At 40.1% G+C, this 23,763-nt stretch overlaps 1 protein-coding gene across 7 annotated transcripts in view; it reads left to right on the forward strand.

Moving 5' to 3' along the window:
• Positions 1–23,763, forward strand: part of mrrf (mitochondrial ribosome recycling factor) — a 42,754-nt gene that overhangs the window by 709 nt on the left and 18,282 nt on the right. For 4 of the 7 annotated variants that reach the window (XR_013278639.1, XR_013278640.1, XM_077496719.1 and 1 more), the window contains exons 2-8: positions 423–590; positions 2,172–2,345; positions 2,417–2,569; positions 6,904–7,022; positions 12,738–12,829; positions 14,903–15,062; positions 15,162–15,241. Coding sequence is in view for 5 of the 7 variants with exons in the window: in XM_077496719.1 (XP_077352845.1) it covers positions 545–590; positions 2,172–2,345; positions 2,417–2,569; positions 6,904–7,022; positions 12,738–12,829; positions 14,903–15,062; positions 15,162–15,239 (822 nt within the window). In the remaining 2 variants the exon portion in view is untranslated. The other 3 variants (XM_077496721.1, XM_077496718.1, XM_077496722.1) reach the window with 3 other exon arrangements.

The following is a 23,763-nucleotide window of genomic DNA, read 5'->3' on the forward strand; positions in this document are numbered from 1 at the left end:
TAACTTTTTAGTTCCCATTTCCCAAGTTAAAACAAAAATGTTTTTTGTGGAAAAAAAATCAATCATTATTTTCACATATAACAATTAATCAATCCCCCTCACTGGATGTTTTTTTTTTTTGCTATTTATTAAAGATAAATGTACAAATGTGACATGACATACAAGTTACATCACATTGCAAATACTTAATATTCAACATTGTTTTTTGTTTGATAGGGATGACATTAAACCAGGAAGAGCATAATCAGATATATATTTTTTTGGTCACACTCTAAACTGTACAAAGGAGACCTCATGCGGGCTCACCCGCTGCTTTGCTGCAGTAGAGGAGCTGTGACTGCAGCTGCATCTGCAGGATGTGATGTTACAGTATCCCATTGACCACCTGTGCTCTACTTTTTCTGCTTGACTTCCCATCCAAGGAGCTCCGTCAGCGTCCCACATCGGAGCCGATTTGCTCTACCACAGTTGGGCCAGATCGTATCAGCCTGTCAGGAAAGTCTGCCTGCCGCGCTTTGAAAGCCTGTTAGGAGTTTAACGTGGGATGCAGTGGTGGTCCACAGTCTACACTGAACATATTTGGATATCAGGTCATCTCTGGACGTGTGCCTCATAGTTTTGGTTTGATAGTAACGAGTTGGACTGTGGCCAAACCACTTTTATTTAAAAAAAAAAAAACAAAAAAAAAAAAACATAAATTGTAGCATTTTTGATTGGATAGATGACAAAAAGAGTCAACATTGACATGAAGTGCACTCTGCCAATTGCAGTGCATCTGCATGCCACTGACTTTTATTCCAAATTCTTCATTTATCATAGCAGTATAAAACGCCACATTCTTTTTTTTGATCCAGCACCGTGGTATGCTTCTCCCCTATAAGTTCACGAAGAGTTCTTCACAGCCAGTGACATTGAAAGACAGGCTTTAGTCTGCTTGTGTCTTCGGTCTTTTGTTACTCCAGTGTTTGTCTGTACTTGTGCACACTCTAAGGTTCAGCAGCACAGTTCAGTCTGCATGGTGGGAGGTGGTGAGTCCATAATAAAGTCAGAGGGGGCTGGACTGCCTGGTGTAAGTGTTCACTGAATGCACTGGGAGGTTCCCCTTTCGGAATCCCCAAACATCAGCACTGCATATGTGCTTCAGTGGGAGAAATGACTGGCTGTATAGTGCTTGTACAAGATGTTTGTCTACCTCCTACTGGTTGATATGGGCTATTGCCACTTTTTATTGCCTAAAACACACGCTAGCCCTCAAATTTGATAAGACAAAAATAGAACTGAGGTCACAGTGCACATATTTTTAGAGCTTCTTTTTTTTTTTTTTTTTTTTAACTAAAAGATTGATATTATCTCCTTGATTTTTAATCTCTGTCATGGAATTTATTGTCTTATTTTTTTTTGGGAAGCAGCACATCCGTTGGTTTATTTGTCTGTGTTCAGCTTTCTTCACGGTTACAGATTTTTTTATTTTCCAGAGTAATGTGTGTTATTTGCATTGTTATTCACTTTTCTTACAAAGATCTTACTTTTTGCCACCACACACAAATTTATTTGATACATTAAAACATATACATTTAGTAATTAAATCAATTAATTCCATATTTTAAATAAAGAAAAAAAAAATACATGAAACTGTCGTGCTCTAATGAATTAACGGTAAGAATAATTTGTGATTTAGATTTTGGTTTACTCATTGTGTGAGATTTCATCATCTTATTTGTTTGATATGTGATCTTCCAAGGATGTTTGTATTCTGAAATAAATGTATTTTTAATTTACATAAGCATCAATTAAAATGTAAAAATTACTCGGTTTTGAATTGGAAAAAAAAAATCTAATTACAGTATATCGTTTTTCCGTCTCTTCCAATTTGGGCCGAATTTGTTGTGGTCTGCAGGATGAGGGGATTTAAAAAAAAATAAAAAAAAAAATAAAAAAAACTCCATTTAGGTCGGATCCAGTTTCATTACATTTGGCCTAGAAAAGTGAAGTTCTTATGCTTATATTTTTGTATAAGGCCTCTTGTGGATGCTTAGGATGCTATTATGTTCTTTCCTGGTATTTATTTAAAAATCAGCATTGCATATTGGCACTGAATAAAACATTGGCAGATATGAACCGTATCTGTATATATTACAACTATGCTTCTGCTTGTATGTTTACTCTTTTAGTCATGGCGGCGAATCATTTGAGCCGACTGCATCCGCTGTTGTTTCGGTCCCTGGTGCGACCGCTCATGCGTGCCCCCGTGGTCCCCACAAAGCTCAGCACCCCGACTTTGCTTCCCATCAGCCCGTGCCACCCTGCCGCGTGTGCCCGACTCTATGCCACCAAGAAGGCTAAAGGTGACTGTGGGCTGCGGAGTGACTTGTGGGCTGTGTGTCTCGCTGAACGGTCTTTCTCATCCTCTTCCTAGCCAAGGCGAAGGGACAAGCGGCCAAGCTGAATATTAACACCGCCCTGGTGGAAGACATCATCAGTCTGGATGAACTGAAGGAGGACATGACGGCGGTCGTCAATGTGCTCAAAGACGACTTCACGCGCAACCTCAGCATCAGAACGTCACCCGGTATTATATCACCTCCATATTCTCATCTCTAACTCATAATTTTATATACACAATATGTGATCATATTCAGCTGCTTTTGGAACTAAATTACCACAAAATACTTTTAATTCATACTTAAAAATGCACACACCTTGTTTGCATCATGGATTGCTGCATATGGCCTTGACCCCAAGTGTGACCATCATTTCCCCAACTACATCCAGGTCATGACCTGGTGCCTCCGGCCTGGAAAGATGGTAGCTTAGTTTGGGATGAGGGTCGTAGGGGGATGAAATGGCAGGCCTAATGGGCGGATGGAGCTAGTTCTAATCAGGTTCGAAATAAGCATTTCAGCCGCAGCGCTGTATTGTAATGGTTAGCATGTCTGCCTCATTAGATCTGAGGTTTGAGCTTTGAATCTTGGCTCTGGGTACCGGTGTTGACTTTGCATGTAGATTTTTGTAGGTACCAGTTCTCTCGCACATCCCAAAAACATGCATGTTGGGTTCATTCAAAATTCAAAATGTCCATAGGTGTGAATATGAGTGTGAATATCCACCGATACTTAAAAAAAAAATCTGACATGGAGCACGTCCTCTTTGGCAGTAGTTGGCGCTATACTGCTGCAGTTTGACACATTATCATCTGCATCATAAAGAAAGGATTTGTTCACCATTTTGTTAAATGTCGTTAAAATAAAATTTCCCAAGGTCCCTTCCCATTATGCTACGTTTCAAAGGTACGAATGGTGAATGAACAAGTTTGCACAGTGGTGTCATGCGACTTTGTTTTGTTTTTTATGGCCTAGGAATGTTTCATGAAAATATTTACTGCATTTATGACTTTACTCCTGCATTAGCATAGGTTTTTCATAGACTATATATGCTGACTTAAAGTTGAGGTCCGGAGTTTTGACCATTTCTGTTTGTAAACAAACCGTTTCTGTTTGTAAACAAACAATTCAAAATGGACCCCTCCCATGGCTCAACCCACACGAGCTCAACGTTCACGCCCCCTGTCTCTGACCGCACTCGGCGATCGCTGACAGGTGCTGGCTCCAGGTGGAGGAGTGGAACCGTCACTTGCCTTCGGTGCCGGTTGGCGTGGGTTCACTTCTACGCCTGGGAGACCATGTAGCTTACATTTCGTGAGTGAGTGAGTGAATGAGTGAAAAAAAAAATAAAAAATCTTGCGCGATGTCAAGTTGCGGCGGGAGTGACGTCATGCAGCCGACAAATTCGCCCGGCCCGCCTCTGCCTATAGTGAGTGACACGCCCCCCGCCACCCCCCGCTCTGTGATTGGCTGGAGGGGTAAACAACTGCCTGTCCACACAAACGTCCTGCTGTTGACAAAACAAACATAAAATGGCAAAATACAGGCTGGAGGGGTGGAGGTTTTGGAAAAAAAATCACCACCACACATTAACAGAAGCCCAGAGGTGTAGTTTGAGAAGGAGTTCATGGGTATACATACTGTATTTACTGTATATAGTGCATTTTCCTGAGTGAAAACGGAAGACCCTGCTTTTAACAGTACGTATCAATTTGAGTTAAGGCACTGTCTTAAACCCAGGGCATCCTGTACTGTATGTTTCTTTAACTTAGCAATATTTAAATGTCTTTTTTTTTTTTTTTATAGCTTACAGTGCCATGTGTTGCTTTTGCATGTGCTTAAGTAGCAATAGAAGAAAAACCATCCATATATGGTCTCAGTATTTATGTACGAGTTAATATTATTCCAAGCTCATATTTGTCTTTCCCCTGACCACCCTTCTTCCTTTCATATTCTGGCTCAAACATTTTCAATTACAAGTCAGTTCAAAGCACAAAGAACTCTAATTTCCATCTGCTTCCTCTTCCTCCATTCCTCCATCCATCCATCTGTCCGTCCGCCTCTCTTCTGTCCAGCTGCACAGTAATCCAGGGAGGCAGCAGGACTTAGGTTTGACAGCAGGGATGAGATGGCGGAATGGAATGACGTCAGTTGTCCGAAGCGTGCGTGTGCGTCTTGTGCACAAGTGTGTGTGTGTCCGACAAATTTCTCATCTGGATTTAATCAGGAGTAAGTGTGGATCTAACTGTATGAAAGTGTGCAGAAAGCCAGAGATGGATGGAGAGAGAACATCCGTGGCGTTGTTGCGGTCAAAGCGGCGTTTCCAGGGAAACTTCCATGTAGCATCGGTACTTTGAAGGATTAGTTTGACTTGTCGGGAAATGCATGTACTGTATTTGAGGCGGTCATCCTTCAGTCAGTCGCAAGCCTTCAAAAAGAAGAAAGAGCTGGAAGGTTTATAGTGACACGTAACGAATACTTGCTGAAAATGTGTAGAACTTAGGTTTGTTTTGTCCTTGCTGTTTTCTTGTTCCATTCATGACTATTTTGCATATTTTACAAGCGTTTCTGTAATTTGATTTGGCTTAACGAGTTTGATGGCATCGGAACACTAAAATGCATTTGTTGCCACTTTCCTCAAACAGTTTGTGTTGTATATCTGGATTACGGTTCCTTTTATTATGATCATAGGAAACCTCCATAAATCTACGATAGTTGTCCTATATTGAGCTAACGTGAAACGCTATCATTAAATCTCTATTGTATGCATCCCCAGAAATGCAAATGATTTAAATTGGCAGATAAATGAAATGAATTGAGGTTATACTATAAAGTAACTGGATACTAAATCAGTGCAAAGTGACTTGAAAGTACAGTACAGTAATCCCCCTCTATATTGCAGTTCAGTTTTTGTGGTAACACGGTAGCACTTTATTTTGTATTTTTTATTTATTTATTTTTTTTATTGGACTTGTTACTGTATGTTATACTATTTGCACAATATTTCAGTATTATCCATTGCTCTTACTCTTTCAAGTGTTTGTGTTGTTTTAAAAGCATTTTTTAAGACCTTAAAAAAGTGTGGCATAATTGCTATAAAAACCTAAAGCATAAACAAGAAATGTTCAATGTAACACCTGTCATGGAGTGGGGATTACTAGAAGGAAATGCTTAATGATGTCATTCATTATTTCAGAAATGTATAGTTCACCAGTCCGCATTGTCCTCATAAATACAATTATAAATGTATGATCATGTTACAGCGGCGTTCTCCCAAAATAATGACGTTTCTCTTGAGAAATGCAGCTTCACTCTGAACAAAAAGCTTTTTTCTTTTAATAGTCGGACTTGTTTCTTATTTCTTTATTTTTTCTCATAAGAAAATTCAACTTTATTCTTTCACTTTATTATTGTCAAATTAAGTGTTTCCCATCATATTATTTTATTCTAGTAAAATTCCATAACCTTAAACAGTTAACTTTTAGCTTGCAAAATTGATGTTTTTTTAAAAATGTTTTTCTCATCATATTACACTTTTTTTTTTTTTTTTACTTTATTCAAGTAGCATAATGTCCCCCCTTTCTTCCAGAGTTGCAGTTTCCAGTTTTTATTTCCAAATGTGAAAAAACATGATTTATTGTTTAAGAGTGAACCAAGAGAATGAAAAATAATAATAATAATAATATACAGAGGTTTTATTCCATTAATACCCTATTCAGTAATGGATACTTTTAAAGTGAACAAACTGAAATCATTATAGTACATAAAATCAATTTGATCAATGTGAATAATCAATCTCCTGAAAATTCATCATGCTTGTCAAAGGCTAAACCCAAGTTTTTGTCATAATCATAAATGTTTTCCCACGTTAAGCAATGTGGTTGAGCTTTCTGATATTCTTCCTGCCAGATCTTTTACCTCTGGCTCTCCTGGTAAAAAAAAAAATGGCCGCCTGTCTGGCACAGTGTAAATGCGAACAGATGTGTAGGTGCGCATCGTCAAGGTATAAGTAACAAAGTCGGACAGGCAGAAGGTCACATAGCTACGGATTCAAATCAAATGATGAAACAATCGCATCAAGAAAATGACTGTCATCTCATTTTTTTTTTTTTTTTCTCGCACACACCACCAGCAGCGTCATGGGTTGCAACCACCACAGCCTAAGCAGGCACAGAGTGATGTAAGGCAGAGGTGGACGAGAAGGAAACAACTGCGTCTGAGGTTAGCCAGATGTAAGGAAAGGGGAATGAGGGGGTCATGGTCAACACACCTTTTGCTTCTCTCATTACTGAAGGAAGGAGAGGTGCCCATAAAAATAACCAAAATGCATTTTCTTGAGCCATATTTGTTATTGGTCACTAGCTGGCCGGTTGATTTGTGATTCGGCTTAAAAAATTGCAGCTGTTTATGACGAGTGTTCGCAACTCTGTTTGTGGGATCAAATAAACTATATAGTAATAATGTTGACAGTGCAAATGTATAGGATTGACGCTGTGTACATGTACCCTGTTGTACTGTATAGGTGCACTGGACCACATTGTGGTGTCAACCCCAGATGGGAAGTTTCCTCTCAACCAGCTTGGCCAAGTCTCCATGAAATCCCCTCAGCTCATTATGGTCAATATGAGCAGCTACCCCGAGGTAAGACCATCACTCACAAACCAGCAACACTAACAAACACAAGTTGTTTTTACTAGTACGAGTGTATGTGTTGGCTAGGGTACTTCCTGGTTCACAGAAGAGAACGTAAGTGAAGGGGTTGCCTTATTTTTTTATTTTTATTTTTTTTAAAAAATTTTTTTAAATTCAGAGGACGTGTGACTTGTCTGTTTGACCATCCGTAAATATATTTTTTTCATTCTGGGCTTCCAGAATGGCCATTGAATACGGCCTGAATGTGATACTAACCAGAGGTGGGTGCGTCAACAAATTATGAGCATCCGTCATTCGGCAATCGTCAACAGTCGGGACACATATCCGTCATCGTTAATCCGTCAATATTTCAAGCCGAACCATCAATCGGTCATACGTCGATTGCGTAGCCATCTTTCGAGGTGGGCGTCAGTCATTCGTCAATCTGTCATTGACGGCTTGAAGAATTTATTGACGGATTGATGAATACATTGATGGATGAAAACCCACTTCTAAGTTTGTCAATTTTTGAAAAGTTTCCCATCAGTTGTCAACAAAATGGGCATCCGTCATTGACTTTTTGATGGAATGCCCGCTTCTGGTACTCACAGTGTTTAGACCTCTTAATTTATTATTGTTTACATGCATTTTGTCTTTGTCCAACACTCATATAGTTGTTTATGTGCTTTTTTGGCATAGATACTGAGTAAATGCAATGACACTGTATCAATGTGTCAGTTACGAGGATCTTAAATGTAAATCCTTTCTTAATTGGCAAACATTCATTGTATTTTAATTTATATTCTAATTAATTCTGCCATTGTTTTATTGATTCTTCCGAAACATGTGCTAGCACTCCACGAACTTTCTTGGGAATCGATTAAATAGTTTTTGCATAATCCCGCTGACGAACAGACAAACAAACTGCAGTCAAAACAGCACCCCTGGCCTTGTTTCTTTCGTACTTGGAAGAGGTAATAATCTGAGGCTTGAAGTCGAGCCAGAGCAGACATAAATGAAACCCGACCTTAGCGCCTCACGCCAACTTGGTCTCATATGCTAATTGATGGATCACTCGAGGAGCCCTTTGTTCTGGAGTGAAAGATAGCACCGAGAACTTGAACTGTGTGTGTGCTGATATGTAGATAGGTCTGTGTGTACGTTGTCACTGAATAGGAAATGACCTCATCTTACCCCCAGGTTAGGAAGGAATGAATTATTTTTTCTTTCCTTTTTTTTTTTTTCATCCCCTCCTTTCCTTCTTCAGCGATGCAACACTGTACTAATCGCAGCTCTGGTTCATCCAGTAAGCTTATAGTGTCCAGACTTTTCTAGACTGGTGGTCTGGAAAGTCAAAGTGCTTTTTTTAAAGTGCAATTAACATTAAACAATCATGTATTGCCTTTTCTTTTTCACTTACCTCAAAATAGAACTCCTGCCTTGTTATGAAGTTGAACAGTTAAAGCAACACTGTTTAATAATGTAAACTTTAAATGAGCTCACTAAAATCATGCAAATGGAAATGCGACTTAATATTTAAACAATAGAATTTGTTCCTTTCCTACGGGTGCGACGTCGCGCATATTTCTAAGTCGGAATGCACAGTAGTCGATCACTAACCGATTGTTATGATTGCAGCAAACATTTGTATATGCAAATAAACACTCAAATGAAAAACAGTAAGGAAAGAAATCCTTGACTTTTTTTCTATTCATACAGTAAATGTACTTATTCAGGTTTTGTTTATACTATATCCAGCAACTTGCTATAAAAGTCACATATTTGCATTTTTTTGTGCCACCTTGAAAATGCTGTAAGATGCCACAGAATAGCGCCAAAGCCAATAGGAAAGTAGTACATTGCTTTCTTAAAATTCCACGGTTCTGTTGGACCGAACTGAAAGAATGGTATAGTGGTTAGTAGGGGTGTGAATTGCCTCGTACCTGACGATTCGATTCGTATCACGATTCACAGGTCACGATTCGATTCGATACCGATTAATCCCGATACGAATTTCTAAGTCGATTGTTGCGATTTTTTTCATTCAAATTTAGAAAATACTAATCAGTAAGCTTGTAGAGTGTAAGATTTATATGAAAATGTATTATTTATTTATCTGAAATTTCAGTCTTATAGAGGTTGTAATCTGTTTCATGTTTAAACAGCATTAAACTAAAATATTAAGGCTTAATGTTTCGTTCATATAACATTCTTCCATGCTTAAGGTGTGAATCCTAAAAAAAAAAAAAAAAAAAAAAAAAAAAAAAAAAAAAAAAAAATCGGTTTTGCCTATTATTGAATCGATTCGAGAATCGCGCGATGTAGTATCGCGATATATCGCCGAATTTTTTTTAACACCCCTAGTGGTTAGTGTGTTCACTCTGTAAGCAGCAAGTCCCCGGTTCAAGACAGCTCAGCCACCCCTACAGCCCCTTCTTTTCCCCTCTTCTCTCCTCCTCCTCCACGATTTCTTGCGCAAGGAGACGTTTAGTTTCAAATATTTATTGAAGAATTGATGGCTTGCATTCAGAGGAGTGCTTAAACGCAGATCTCCACCAGCAGACTGCAGTCGGCTTGCCGGGGGCGCGGCAATCACATGGGGAGAGGCAGGGTTTTACTGAACCGGACGTTTTACTTCTGTGTTAGAAAACTAACCAGCAAAACACCCAATATTTAATAAAATAAAAAAAAATACATCATAATGGTGTCAAAGGTAAGATTTAATTATTATATGCCTATAATTAACTGTTGTTAAGGCTTAAAATACCGTGGTGTAATCCCTTTAAAGGAAGACCTATAAATTCCAAAGTAATATTTTTCCTTAAATTTGCATGAAGTTAATGGCAATTTTTTATTCCTCTAAATTCTAGTTCCTGATTGTAAAACAGCCACTAGAGGGTGACCGACACTGGTATCAGCCACCGTCACGAGTACCGCTACCTGGTATCGGTTCTCACCCATCACTATTGGAAATCACTTCATTATAGCAAAAATATGAAAGCCCTGACCTCAACCTCATCCAACACCAACAGAGATTGACAGCCAAGGGGATAGGATGCCGAGTAGCGGGCTTAGAATCGAATTTGGGGAGCCTTTCAGTGGCGGGCTGTGCATTTTTAGCCACAAGTGCCCCCGGCGAGTGGTCCTCTGGTAAGTGTTTCTTAGCAGTGACTCTTAACCGCAGACCACACGCACGCTCAAGCAGACACACAACACACGCGCTTCTCTGGCGTGCACGTCGCACACAGAGGTGAGGCCGCCGTGCCCAGAGCTTAATAGGCTTATAATGACGCCGATCCATTACTTTGCCTTCCAGATGCCCTTCAATTGTTTTCCAGTCATTCATTAACAAGCAGCAGGCCTGTGTTTTGTGCGTAGGTGAGCATCACCAAAGCGCTCGTACGCGCAGGCGGACAGCAACTGGCATTCCTTTCCGCTCACTCCTTGGCTTCGAACGAGGGCCGCCTCCGTTTGATGTGAAACTTCAGTGTAATTCCCCCCCCACCCCCCTCCACCATCCCCACTTACATATTAACGAGAACCTGACCCGAAAGATTCCGGTTTGGCTTTTCACGCGAATGAAATGGCCGTCATGAGCACGGAAGCGGTGATGAATATGATGCTGAGAACACTCAAACATATGTATGAGCCGAATCGATCACTCGCCGCTCCAAGAGAGCAAGCAGAGGTCTGCGCTCTCTGGGCGATTGAAGCAAGAGGAGAAACAAGAGCTGAATGAATTAATTCAATGCACACAAATAAGTTCCTTTAATCTCACTGCCATTTCTTCCCCCAATGGAAAACACCAGAAAGGAGAGAAGGGAGGATAAAAAAAAAAAAAAAAAAGGATATGCACATTTTTCATGCATTTTTAAACTCTTTGGAATGCTCAGCATAGGGAATTGTCATGCAGCTAAATTCTTTTCAAGGGATTTTTCTTTCTCCTCTATGCAAAGTGCAGCATCTGGTAAAATGTTTACATATCTCAGTAATGCCATTTTGCGTCCAAATGATCATTGTCAAGATTGAGTTCAGCTCGTTTTTGTTTTTTTTTGTTTTTTTCCCCAATACTCTCCTACAAATGTCATGCAGGATGCCAGATTTTAAGGCTATCTGATGTCCAATCAGGCTGACATTAATGAGGCCATTCCTGAACGAGGGATCTCTCTCTCTGCAGTTTAGATCACAACACTAATCACTCGACTAGCTCAGCCTGTAGTAACTGCACACTCAGGTGCATTTATGGCTGTTGGCACTGATGCAACCGCAGCAGGTAGACAAGAATGAGCAGCAAGAGCCTGTGCTGATTTCATACAGAATGATTCCACTCGTGGATCACATGACAGAATTTGGAGTGCAAAGAGAACACTAACGAACTAATTTGTGTCAGTCGGAAAAAAAGAGAAATAATATGAGAATAGTCTTACAAATACGTATGAGACTAAAAAACCCCAAGTTGAACTATTCAGAGGGAAAAAAAATTATGATAAAGACGCCATTTTATGAGACTAATGTTGCAATTTTACAAAAACGTATTAATTTTAAAAAAAAAACAATTTAATGGTGGTATTTTCAAAATTTAAAACTTAATACACAAGGGAGTTGTATTAGTGGAAAAAGTTGCAGATTTATTAGAAAATATCTTAATTTGCAAGAATAGTTGCATTTTATAAGACTAAAGGCTGGGCTTTACGCAATCAGGATTTTTCGGCCATTCAGCGATCGAGTTTGAAAAAGTCGATTAAGATGGACCAATATATCTATTTAAAAAACTTGTATATTTACTCGACAGGCATTCGCGGTGATAGGGACTCGCCCAAACCACATATAATTGACGTCAATTGAAATGCATGGGGGGGGGGGGGGGGGGGCAATGCTTCAAAAAATGCTGATAAACATGAAATATAACATGTAGTGTCTTATTTTGTCAAACCGATCAATAACATCACTGATTGATCGGGCAATTTGAGACATTACAGCTGATCGCCGATTTTGCATAAAATGCTAAATATGGGCCGATCCAGCCGATCAGATTTTAAGTCTACAAAAGACGAAAATTTGTTTCGACAAAGAAATTATTTTTAAAAAAAAATCTACAAATGTTCATAATTTTATGAAAATAAAGTTAAATTGTTAAAGATTAATAATGTTATTTTATTTGTTGTGAATATTTTACAAGAATGAAGTTATATAATTACAAAAAAAAAACCCAATAAGGTTCAACGTTCTAATTTATGACTACAAAAAATTTGGAGAGTGAAGGTAAAAATGTACAACAATACTTGAGATGAATAAAGAAGTAGTCAGAGAATAAACATATTACATTTGCTTTATTTTTGAAAATATTTTATGAGAATGACGTAATATCAAAAAAGAATGAAAATGCTCTCAATTTTATGAGAATAAAGTGTGGTCCTAACTCATTTGTGTGCGCGAGTGTTTACGTGCGTGTTGCAAGCAGACTCACTTGTCGGGTCACTGGGGGTCAGCGCCCTGCCCTGCAACCTCTCAGTTCTGTCCCACAGGACTTGGCGCTGACAGTGGCCCAAGGCACTTCCACAACGTACGGGCAGCCACACAGGCACACACAGCATACAGAACACCTTAATGACTGCCAGCTGGAAGAAAGACCACAACCTGCAGTTGTAGCTTTGATTTCATTTGTATTTTTGTATTCACCCCACCTTTTCTTGTGCGTGTTCTTGGGTGTGTGCGTTGCCTCAGGCTACGGCGGCAGCTGCCCGTGCCCTGAGAGAGAGCAGCATGAACCTCAACCCTGAGGTGGACGGGACAATCATCAAGGTGGCTGTTCCTAAGTGAGTCTCGTACGCACGCACAAACCCAGACTTTCCCTTGTTGTGTCACTGTTTTTCTGTCATCCATCTGCTCTTCTTCCAGGCAAAACATCTATGTGAAAATATTGACTTGTTGTTCTTTTATTAGAACAATAAATGTAGTGATGCAATCTGTTTTGCCACATCAGATAAGCGTCAAGACAGGTTGCCAACCAAAAATATGTAAATGGAGTTTTTAAATTTGCGCTATCTGCGTTATTAATGTTTTTTAATTACATTTCTAACTTAGCTCTACAATTAAAGGGATACTTTACATAGTAAGCCATTTTTGGCAGTCAAACATTAATATGTTGCCTATTAGGGGTGTGAATTGCCTCGTACCTGACTCTTCGATCCATATCACGATTCATCGGTCACGATTCGATTCAATACCGATTAATCCCGATATGAATTTACAAGACGATTGTTACGATTTTTTTTTTTTTACTCAATTTAGAAAATACCATTCAGGAAACTTGTACATGTACACTGCAAGATTTGTATGAAAATGTATTATTAAAAGTAGTATATTTATAGAAACAAAGTTAAAAAATAAATAAAATAAAGTTATAACATTTGAAGTGTAAAAAAAAAATGAAGAAAAAATAATAATAATAATAAAGTCTTAATATTAGGGAGATAAACAAGTCTTGCAATTTTGCAATGATGAGCTAGAGCCTCCAAAATGATATTTCATTAACTGTTGTTGCAAAAACCAACATAGTATTTTCATGTGTCCAGCCATTAATTTGAGTCTTTCCATACAGTCCTTTGCTCCTTGTATTGTGCAGATTTGCATATAAGATGTAACGCAAGCCAGTTATTTTATGTGCATGCATGTTTCCTGGCGGATGCAGCAGCAGCAGGTGTTAGTGTGATGGAGTAGGGACACGCGTATCGGACCGCTCTCCCACAACTCACCCACCCCCTCCAATCAGCCTCGGCACTCTCCCGAGCCCCCATTTGCATTTGCAAAGAGAAGAAGAAGATGCCCGTTGATTCGCAGTGGAATCAGCAATTAGAGCGTATTGTTTGCGGTAAATAGATGCTACTCGTGGATTGTTTGCAAATAGTCCACGAGGCTAGAAAACGGCAATTAAGGACAAAGAAGCAGAATGACACGGCGAGTCCAATTTTGTGAATGATTAAAACAAGCGACGTGATTGCCGAAGTCGGGTTGATGAATGTTTCAGTTCTGGAGTGAAGCCTTGGGGAGTGATTGTTTGTAAAATAGCAGCGACAAACTTTCAACAAATAACAGCCTGATTTTAGCACTGTGGCGTGCGCTTGTTTTAAAGGTATAATGAAAGGTGAGTTAGGTCATATCCACACAAGGATGTTTTGTGTGTGAGACAACTTGAATAGCGCACAATAAACCTATGATGGATTGTTGTGTTTTTGTTAATCCAGTGAGCCACATCGGAGCGATTCAGATTATTTTGGCATTGCATAGACTCCCATCACTCAACTTTATGTTTATACTTTAAAACAGCCACCAGTGTTTTCTTAAAATGGAACCAAGGGGCAGCGGCTTCAATAAAAACAGCAGGGGCCCCAGAATTGAACCCTGTGGAACACCATAAAGAAACGTAAACTCATTATTATAAAATAAATTCACTACTTTCGCAAGCATTCACCGCTGTTTGATATTCAAGCTTTATCGGCCTTCATATTCATAAAAAATCCGAGGACGGTATTTGTCAAAATGCCAAATAATAGGCCTATCCCTAGTAAATTGTGTTAAAATTGTACCCTAATGCTTTTTAGTTATCAAGATACTCGAACGCAGCTGTTAACTGATTTAATTGAGGAAAATGATCCAAGCCTCGGTGCAGGTTAGCGCTCTCGGAGTTGCTCGCTGCTTCTCTAGGAAAAAAATTGTCGAAAATCTTTGCATGGTCGGGAAAAGCCTGCTTAATATCATCATCACACTTCAGCAAAGTCTGACCGAAAAGTAGTCTGTGGCTTTTAAATGTGCACCCCCTCATTTATGTTCCAGGGATTAAACTTTGCTGTTTGTTTTGCTCTCATTTTTTTTGGTCTCCTCCCTTGCAGAGTGACACGTGAGCACAGAGAGAACCTCACCAAAACGGCCAAGCAGTTCAGCAACAAGGCCAAAGACTCTCTGAGGAGAGTTCGCTCAAACGCGATGGCGCAAGTGAAGAAGGCCAAGGAGAGGCAATCTGAGGACACCATCCGACTTGTGGAGAAACAGGTACGAGGCAGGGAGGAAGAACAAAAGAGGTTTCATCTTCATGAGCGCGACTAAAACTGTCACATCTTTTTTTTTTTTTTTTTTTTTTTGTCTTCGCAGGTTCAGCAGATGTTCGACAACATCACAGCAGACATTGACAAACAACTCGCGGCCAAGACCAAAGATCTGCTCAGTTGAATGTGAGGAGACACACACACAGCTATTAGTTTCAATACGTCAGCGTTTTGTCACAGTCACACCCACAGGCGGACATGTTTAGGACGCATTGTGTTGATATTCTACAGAAACATGGACGCCGTGGGAATAGGTTTTGGACTTATGTGCCGGTTTCACATGTAAGCGGGTGTTCACATGAACTGAAGATAGATTAAAAAAAAATGTTGTTTTGGAGTCTGAAGCAACACATTTGTCATTTATATGCAAACACCGAAAATGTTCGTCTGGGAAAACATGCGCAATAATGGTGGACCACCGTGTCATAATGCCCATTTGAAAAGTTTGATTTATGATATAGCTTCATATGTCATAAAAACACTAGGGCAATTCTGTCTAGCATTAGAATATAGCTAAGTTCCATCATTATTCACAAATCTGTTTAAAAAAAGTGCGTAAAAGAGCTTGTTGCAACATGGCCTTGGCTGATCTCTTATACTCTGCTACCACATCCTGGCCGTTTGTTGAAATAACTACCATTGCTCTAAGCCACCTCTTCATGTTAGAAGGTTGCATCAAAGCCTTCTGTATGTGCTTGCATAAAAAAAAAGGTAAAAACAGTATAAATACGTTTTTGGGAGTACAGGACAAAGTATTAAAAAAAAACGAGTTTACATGTTTTTGGGTTTGAATGAGTTAAGAATGAATGAGTTCCACTGACAACATCTTTGAAGTCTCGCAATGGCAAAATACTGTTCTTAGACATTGTCTTGGTCTCATCATGATGTCAAAATATGTTTAAATTCCCATTCTAATTGAATCAGAACGTTTATTGGTGTGTTAAAGACATTATTGCAGCACATTTTTTCACTTTTTGTGAGTACTGTACTATGTATTGACCTGATAGAGTAAGATAATGGTTGTTTGTCCTGCGATTGGCAGTTCAGGGTGCCTCGAAGCCAAAGTCAGCTGGGATAGGCTCCAGCTCCCCTGCGATACAAATGTGGACAACCGTAATAGAAAATGGGCGGATGGTTATTTCTTTACGCCAACTACCGGCGTAGCATGCATATTACAAGTACAACATCGTTAGATGTTCTGTTCATTCTCGGTTAATGAGGGATCATTATGACATTGTTCTGTTGTTGTTTTTTTTACCAGGTCTTTGTGTAATCACACCCCAAGCAGTTTTAGACTTTGTTGCCACATCACTGGTGAAGATGCGAAAAAAGAAAAAAATCATCCATCCTGCTTCACTCCTTTTTGCCGTCTTCAAATAAATACAGCACTGGGAAGGAATGGCTTTTTAATGGGATTTGTGGGCTTCCTTCTCATCAAACCTCTTGCCACAAGGGCTGTCTGTTTATATAAAACAAGCGCACCCGTCTGGATGTCAACTGGCTGTTTGGTTTCGTTTTTTTTTTTTTTTTTGTCCTGGTGGCAAAAGCAGACAACATTATCATCGAGTTGCTAAACATTTGCTTCACATTCAAGATGGAAAATGCGTATGCATGTCTACCATTGACCACACGTCTTCTCTCCTCGAAATGATTATTGATGGCTCTATTAAAGCCAAACCGCTTTGTAGTACATGTTTGTGCGTGCGTGATCGCTCTTATTTTCTTTTTCTCCGCTTTCAGTTTGAAGTCGAATACGCCCCCCCCCCCCTTCCTCCTCCTCCATTAGTTTGAGTGATAATGGACTTTTCCTGTGTGCACGGATCTGACTGTCGGCACCACAATGGTCCATTAGGGTGGAGGGGAGGCTTTTAATATTGGCTTTGTTTTTAAATAACTGCACTTTAAAAAAAAAAGTCGTCAGGTAGTATGAATGGGAGTGAAGCCATTAGCATAGACTCCAGCTTTCCTCTTCCTGTGGTTTTGTCTTTATTTTTATATTATTTATTTTGGGTGCAGTCCAGCGGCCTCACACGTGATTGATTCATGCTATCAAGCGTTCCCTTTTGTTCAAGATAGGGTGTTAAAATGAAATAGGCCGGCGTCCTTCAGTGCGGTTTTCGCTTTAATGGGCTAAACAGAGCAGAGAGTCGTTGGATAAACAAGAGTTTAGCGAAGGAGTGTCTTGTCGGTGCAAGGGGGACGCGGGCGGCCTCGCGCGGGGAAATGGCGGCGCTCTCCGAGCCATTCCGTGTCCAGATGTCAGCAATTTCGGGGGGCATTGTGTACCTTGGCCTGCAACGGAGGCTTCATGATCGATGGAGGGCTGAAAATCTCCACGTCTCTGGCGCAACAAGCGCAGGCCAAGCGTGAGGAAATTGCTTTCAGCTGATAGCTTCATTTTGCTTGACATTTATCAAGTGGAAGACGGGTTCTCTTTTTTTTTTTTAGGTTTTATTTTTTCGGTTTGAATGTTTACCGCAAAAAAAAAAAACGACACGCTGGGCGCCTTCCGTCTTTATTGAAGTTGTGGCATGTCCTTTGGCACTTCCGCAGGAAAATATACAAATCTAAATTAGTTCAGCAAACTTTTTGGGGATTTGATAGCAGGGACTTTTATTTGCTTTTGGTGCACAGAAGGAAAGATAACCACACGTGTTCTGTGATAACTGTGACACACAAACCATGGACGGAAATGTTTGATAGTTACAGTATATACAACTGGCCACTTGAATAGGTACACCTGCACAATCTGACAATCCACTACTAGATATGATGTATACTAGAAGCCTGCCTTTAAAAAGAAAGTAATGTAGACTTCACAACTTTTTTTTCCATAGGAAATAATGGAAAGTGGGTCAATGATGTCACAATTCAGCTAATTTACATAATAGCCACACCCTCGCCGAGTGTCTCCATGACTCTCTGACCAACTAGGCTCAACTGAGATCCAGAGCCATTTCCAACCAATGACCATTATGATCACATCAAAGCTAAAGGGTAAGCAGAGCTGCATCCAGTTTTGTTGGATTAGCGTTAGCGTTAGGGGGCAGACCCCGCATGTAACCTTCGTGAACATGTTTTTGTTTGTTTGTTTGTTCGTTTTGCCGTACTTGAATACAGTGTAATTGCATATCCACATCCACTACAGTAGGTGGCAGTGGTCTTCTCATTGTCAGAATGTGCACAAGTAGTGCACGTATTAGCTCCTCTGCTGAAGCGTACTTAAAAAAAAAATTAAAAAAAAAAAAATATATATATATATATATAAATATTAGACAAATGATACTATAGAATCTATAAGTTGTTTTACTCAAATGTGGAAAATACTCACCCGTAAACATGTACACTGTAAGAGTTGCATATTTTATTTAAATTTTTTAAACACACCTAATAGTAAATGGATGGATAACTACATGAGTGATTAAAAATTACAATACTAATTCTCAGCATGAAAACAAATACTGAACATTTTGGTTTTCTTTGTGTCCCCAGTGTCGCTATTTCAGATACTGTATAAGCTATCATGTTAAAATGCAAGTAGGGACATATTAAAGGGCAATTTGCACTCATGTTGTCGCCACAACAGCTTCCCATCATCCTCTTTTCCGTACTTCTCTATTTCTGTATTACTTATCTGAGAGTAGCATGACGCCAGCCTACAACAAGACGCACACGCACTCTTTTCTCTCCCCTCATCACCTCTGGAGTGCAAACGAGTGCGTGAAGCCAACCCAGAAGATGTCATTGAGGTTTCAATCAGCGCATGAATATGAAATAAAGCTCTCCAAGGGGACACGCGTTGTGCGTAAACGGCTGCTTATGCAAATTAAATTGAAAAGAATCTGATGTTCATGAGAGCATCTCTGACCTTTTTCAGTCAGCTCGCATGAGAATATTAATATTTATAGATGTAATTGGCTCCGGCGCGGTTAGGCCCACGCCGCCGCAGGTGGACGCGCTTACTTTCTGCGGCTGACTGAGATTCTCTTTAAGGAGGAAGTTGGATATCCTAATAATCAGGTAAACTAATGGCGGGCGGCGAGAGTGTTTCCTTCCGCCGCACTCGGCACGTCAGTCATTCCCAGAATTGCTGCTGTCTTGTCTGGTGTGCGAGCGTCGTCCACTCAGTAACTCCCCTTGACGTTTAGTGGGGACCACACGGCCCCCTTTTTTTTGCTTCCACACACCTCCTGCCTCTTCCATTTGAACAAAGCCTTCCTCAGTCTAAAGTGGCCCAATCTCAAATGATTAGCGGCATGGGAGGAATTACATATTTAGCTTTACGTCCGTCATCATTTCCTCCCCGCGGCCTGATCTGAAGTGACTGGCGAGCGGTGCCCTCCATGTTGCTATCTCCGTGTGGCTGAAAAGACCCCCCCCCCCCCGACACCCCCCTCAACCTCCAGTGTAATCAAGGGCAGAGGATGAGAAGTGCAGGGTGGACACTGATAGACACAATAGCTGGGGGAACTTTTTTCCTTTCTGTTTGTATGAAGACGAGCCTAAATTTAAAAAAAAAAAAAACAAAACACAGCATGATGTAATGCCCCCGAAATCTCGCCGCAAGTCTTCCTTGAGTTCTGTTCAAAACTTCTTAACCAGCATAATTTCTATTGATCGATGGCAAGGGCAGTTTATGATTAAGATTGGACCACGGAAATCATATTGGGTGTAAGGAACAGAAAGTGAAATTGGCTCTCGCGCTCCAACCACACATCCGGTCCGTTAACAAACACAATGCAGCTCAGCTTCTGGTGAGCAGATGTCATGGTTATAGTGACATGTTATTGGCACAGTGACAAATCATTTGAAATGTGAAGACCGGTGCAGCACGAAAAAAAAAAAAAATGCATTTTTTAAACTCGGCGATTTTTATTGACATGGAGTTTAAGTACTAAGAATAATTTACGCAAAATACTAACAATTTATTTTACATTTTGTTCCCTAAATGTAAAACCACACCGTAACCTTAAAAGGGGCCATGCAAGTCACATACTGATCTGTGATTTTTTTATTTTTTTGGATTACTGTTGCACCCCTCATACATTTATGTGGTTTCACCATTATGCCCTTTCCCTCGTAACCTTATCTACGATGTGGTTTGCCATGAAAACAAGTCTATTATAACCATTTCTTGGTGAATTGTTTTGTAGCGCAAAGCACAATCTAACGCATGTGCGCATGGATGGAGTGTTCTTTCTTTTGGTAATATGCTTGCCTAGCACAGATAAAAGAGGGTACACCATTGTGGAATGGAATGCAGCCGACTTGGGCTAATTGAAGCGGCTCCTCTCATTCCTACGCATTGACATTGTGTGGACCCCCCCTCACCCCCCTTCCCAGTTGCTATTAACATATTTTTAAGATAATGATAATTCAATGAATTAATTACTACAGTGACTCAGAAGGATTGTCCCACGCTGTTGTCATATTTAAGAATGAAATACAATTCCATCCACCACACACACATCTGCGGAGCGCCAAATCTGTCTGCCTGCGCCTTGGATCAAATTCACCAAAATTGCATTATACCACCTGCGCCACAAGTTAGGCCTGCTTGTACCGAGTCTAAAATCTAGTCTACGTTTTGTCACCAAACTAGCCTTGCCCTGGCATGGAAATTTTGCTGTCTCTGTTTTCTTTTTTTTTTCTTTTTCTTTTCTTTTTTTTGGGCAAAGTGCACACCCGCCTGTCTACAAAAATAGAACCCTAAAAGTTCAAACTGCCAGCACAAACCATGATCTTGAATAATAATGATAATATTTTTTTAAAACACTTTCTCATTTCAAACTCATTCTACAATATGACAGTTAAAAATAAATGACTTTCACACATGGCGAATACGCTCCATAAACTGCACACAACCTTGGATAAACTTAGGCTAGATTTATCACTTCCTTGACACCAATTACTATTTTTATATTAGTCAGGGTGGGGCGGCACGGTAGTCGAGTGGTGAGCACGTCCGCTTCCCAGTTCTGAGGTCTCCGGTTCGAGTCCAGGCTCGGACCTTCCTGGGTGGAGTTTGCATGTTCTCCCCGTGCCCGCGTGGGTCTTCTCCGGGTACTCCGGTCTCCTCCCACATTCCAAAGACATGCATGGCAGGTTAATTGGGCGCTCCGAATTGTCCCGAGGTGTGCGTGTGAGTGTGGATGGTTGTTCGTCTCTGTGTGCCCTGCGATTGGTTGGCAACCAGTCCAGGGTGTCCCCCGCCTACTGCCCAGAGCCAGCTGAGATAGGCGCCAGCAGCCCCCGCGACCCTTGTGAGGAATAAGCGGTCAAGAAAATGGATGGATGGATATTAGTCAGGGCTTTGGCACTGTCTTGTGGGATTTTAAAGAGTTTGATGCAGGAATTTGATGCAAAATAAATTTTTAAAAAGTGCATAATGCTCACAAGTTCAGCCGAGAGCAGATTATTTCCTTTAGTTGGTATAGGGAGAAGAAATTGGATCATGGAATTAATTGTGCAAGCAACAATTATGTTTTTTTTTTCTTTTTCTATTTTTAATCGGCTCATACAAATAATCCTTTCCACAATGTGTCGTGTCCCTCAACTCAAACCTGTTGCGCTTCATCCTCTGGTCTATAGCATCAGCTCTCGCTCATAAATAAAGCAGATGAACACCGCCAAAGCCATTGGACAGGAAGCCTGTTAATCTGCAATCCAATCCAGCCCGAGTCAAGAGTGAAACTTGACTGAGCGGGACCTGCGAGGAAGGAAGCGGAGAACTCAGGAAGCGGCGTTCAGAGCTTTCACCAGTCATATCCATCACTGGGCCCGGTGATGGCGGCATGATTGTGTGTGTGCACGTCGTATCCATCACACGGCCAGGAGAGCAGAGTCATTAGAGGGGCTGGGCCGCATTTTAACTAAACATCTTTTTCCATAAAATAAATGCTTCCAGGTTAGCGCGGGTCCCGGAGAAGCCGGGTCGCCCAGCGTTTGCTGCCACTCATCTGATCCCAATTACCAGGCACCGCCAGGTCACAGCCTGCGTCGATGCACGCTGGAGAAGACAAGCAAGCAAGTGTGCCTTTCTCTTTTTTGCCTCCAATTGACACGACGCCACCCCGGCGTGAACCTTGCACCCTTTTGCATTTCTATTATTGCAGCTCGTATTGGGACACACACGTTACACTTAGAGACATTCTCAAACAGACGAACTCTGAGGGTAATAATTCGCCGTTGCCTGAAATGTCAAAATATGCCCCGGTCGACCACATCCATGTACTGCAAATATTTGGCTTAATGTATATCTACTAATAAAAGTGCAAATTCAGAAATGGACCGGCTGTTGCCACAGTTGCCCTTCCTAACACAACCCAAGTTATAATAAATTTACTTTAACTCTAGTACACGAGAAAACTGTCAAAAACAGTATCATCTCTTCAGCCCGTCTAAATCCAATCGTCAAAACAATCTGCCAGGTTAAAATAATGAGCCCAAACCTTTGTCAAAGTAACCCAATCCGCTGAAAATCCACAGCTACACCCAGTGAGTGAATAAGGAAAACAAACCTGGATTTTTTTTTTTGTAATTATATAATTTTTCTGTACTTAACTCATTAGCTCCCCAAAACGTATAAAAACGTTCTATTTTAAATATTGCCATGGTCCCAAAAACGTATATATATGGTTTTTGTTTTTGTTGTTTATGCTAGAGCATGGGGGAGGATAGAGTGCACTTCACTTCACAAATATGGCACTTTACTGTACTGCACTGTATTTAATTTAATTTGATTTATTTAATTCAATCTCCGGTGTAATAAACTTGTTTATTGATTGATTGAATCTTTATTCGTAATTTTATTATTATTATTATTATTATTATTATTATTATTAATTCAATCTCTGGTGTAATAACCTCATTTATTGATTTATTGATTGAATTTGTATTAATTTTATTATTATTATTATTATTATTATTATTATTATTGCTAATTCAAGCTCTGGTGTAACAACTTTTTTTTTATTGATTGATTGAATTTTTATTTTTTTATTTTATTGCCTGTTCTTATTGCTGCTGGAAATGTAAATTTCCCAGAGGGAGTCATCCCAAAGGGATCAATAAAGTCAGGTATAAGTCTAAGTCTAAACATAAAGAAGGTTTTGATACAGCCTCTGACCTGAAGAGGTTGCTTAAAGCAATGGTAGTTGTTACAAAGAACGGCCAGCAGGTGGCAGTAGAGTATAAGAGATCAGCCAGTGCCATGTTGCAACAAGCTTTTTTCCCCCCAGTGTTTTCATCGAATTCTAAATAGATTTGTGAATAATTATGAAGCTTAGCTATATTCTAAGGCTAATTGCTGCAAAACGGAAACTGATACAAATGTTTTTTTTTTCCTTTTGCTCAATACATGTGATGCTTCATTGTGTGTTCAATGCACACTTGATTGTTCTGACATAGTTTCAATAGATGAGGGGAGATAAATATGGAAGTCAGTCAGGGAATTGGGATGACATATCGCGAGATGCTGTGACTATCGCGTGACCGGTAGCGAGACTGGGAAAATCTAACATGGCGGCGCTCTGCTGCTAAAATAGAATTAGCTTTATATTTCTAATTAAACCCGAATTTAATGATTAGATAAATTCGATTTTTTTCTTTTCTAAGAAAGATCGGAAATATTATCCAGTGTGGACGAC

Source organism: Festucalex cinctus, chromosome 15, assembly GCF_051991245.1.
Source record: "Festucalex cinctus isolate MCC-2025b chromosome 15, RoL_Fcin_1.0, whole genome shotgun sequence".
NCBI lineage: Eukaryota > Metazoa > Chordata > Actinopteri > Syngnathiformes > Syngnathidae > Festucalex > Festucalex cinctus.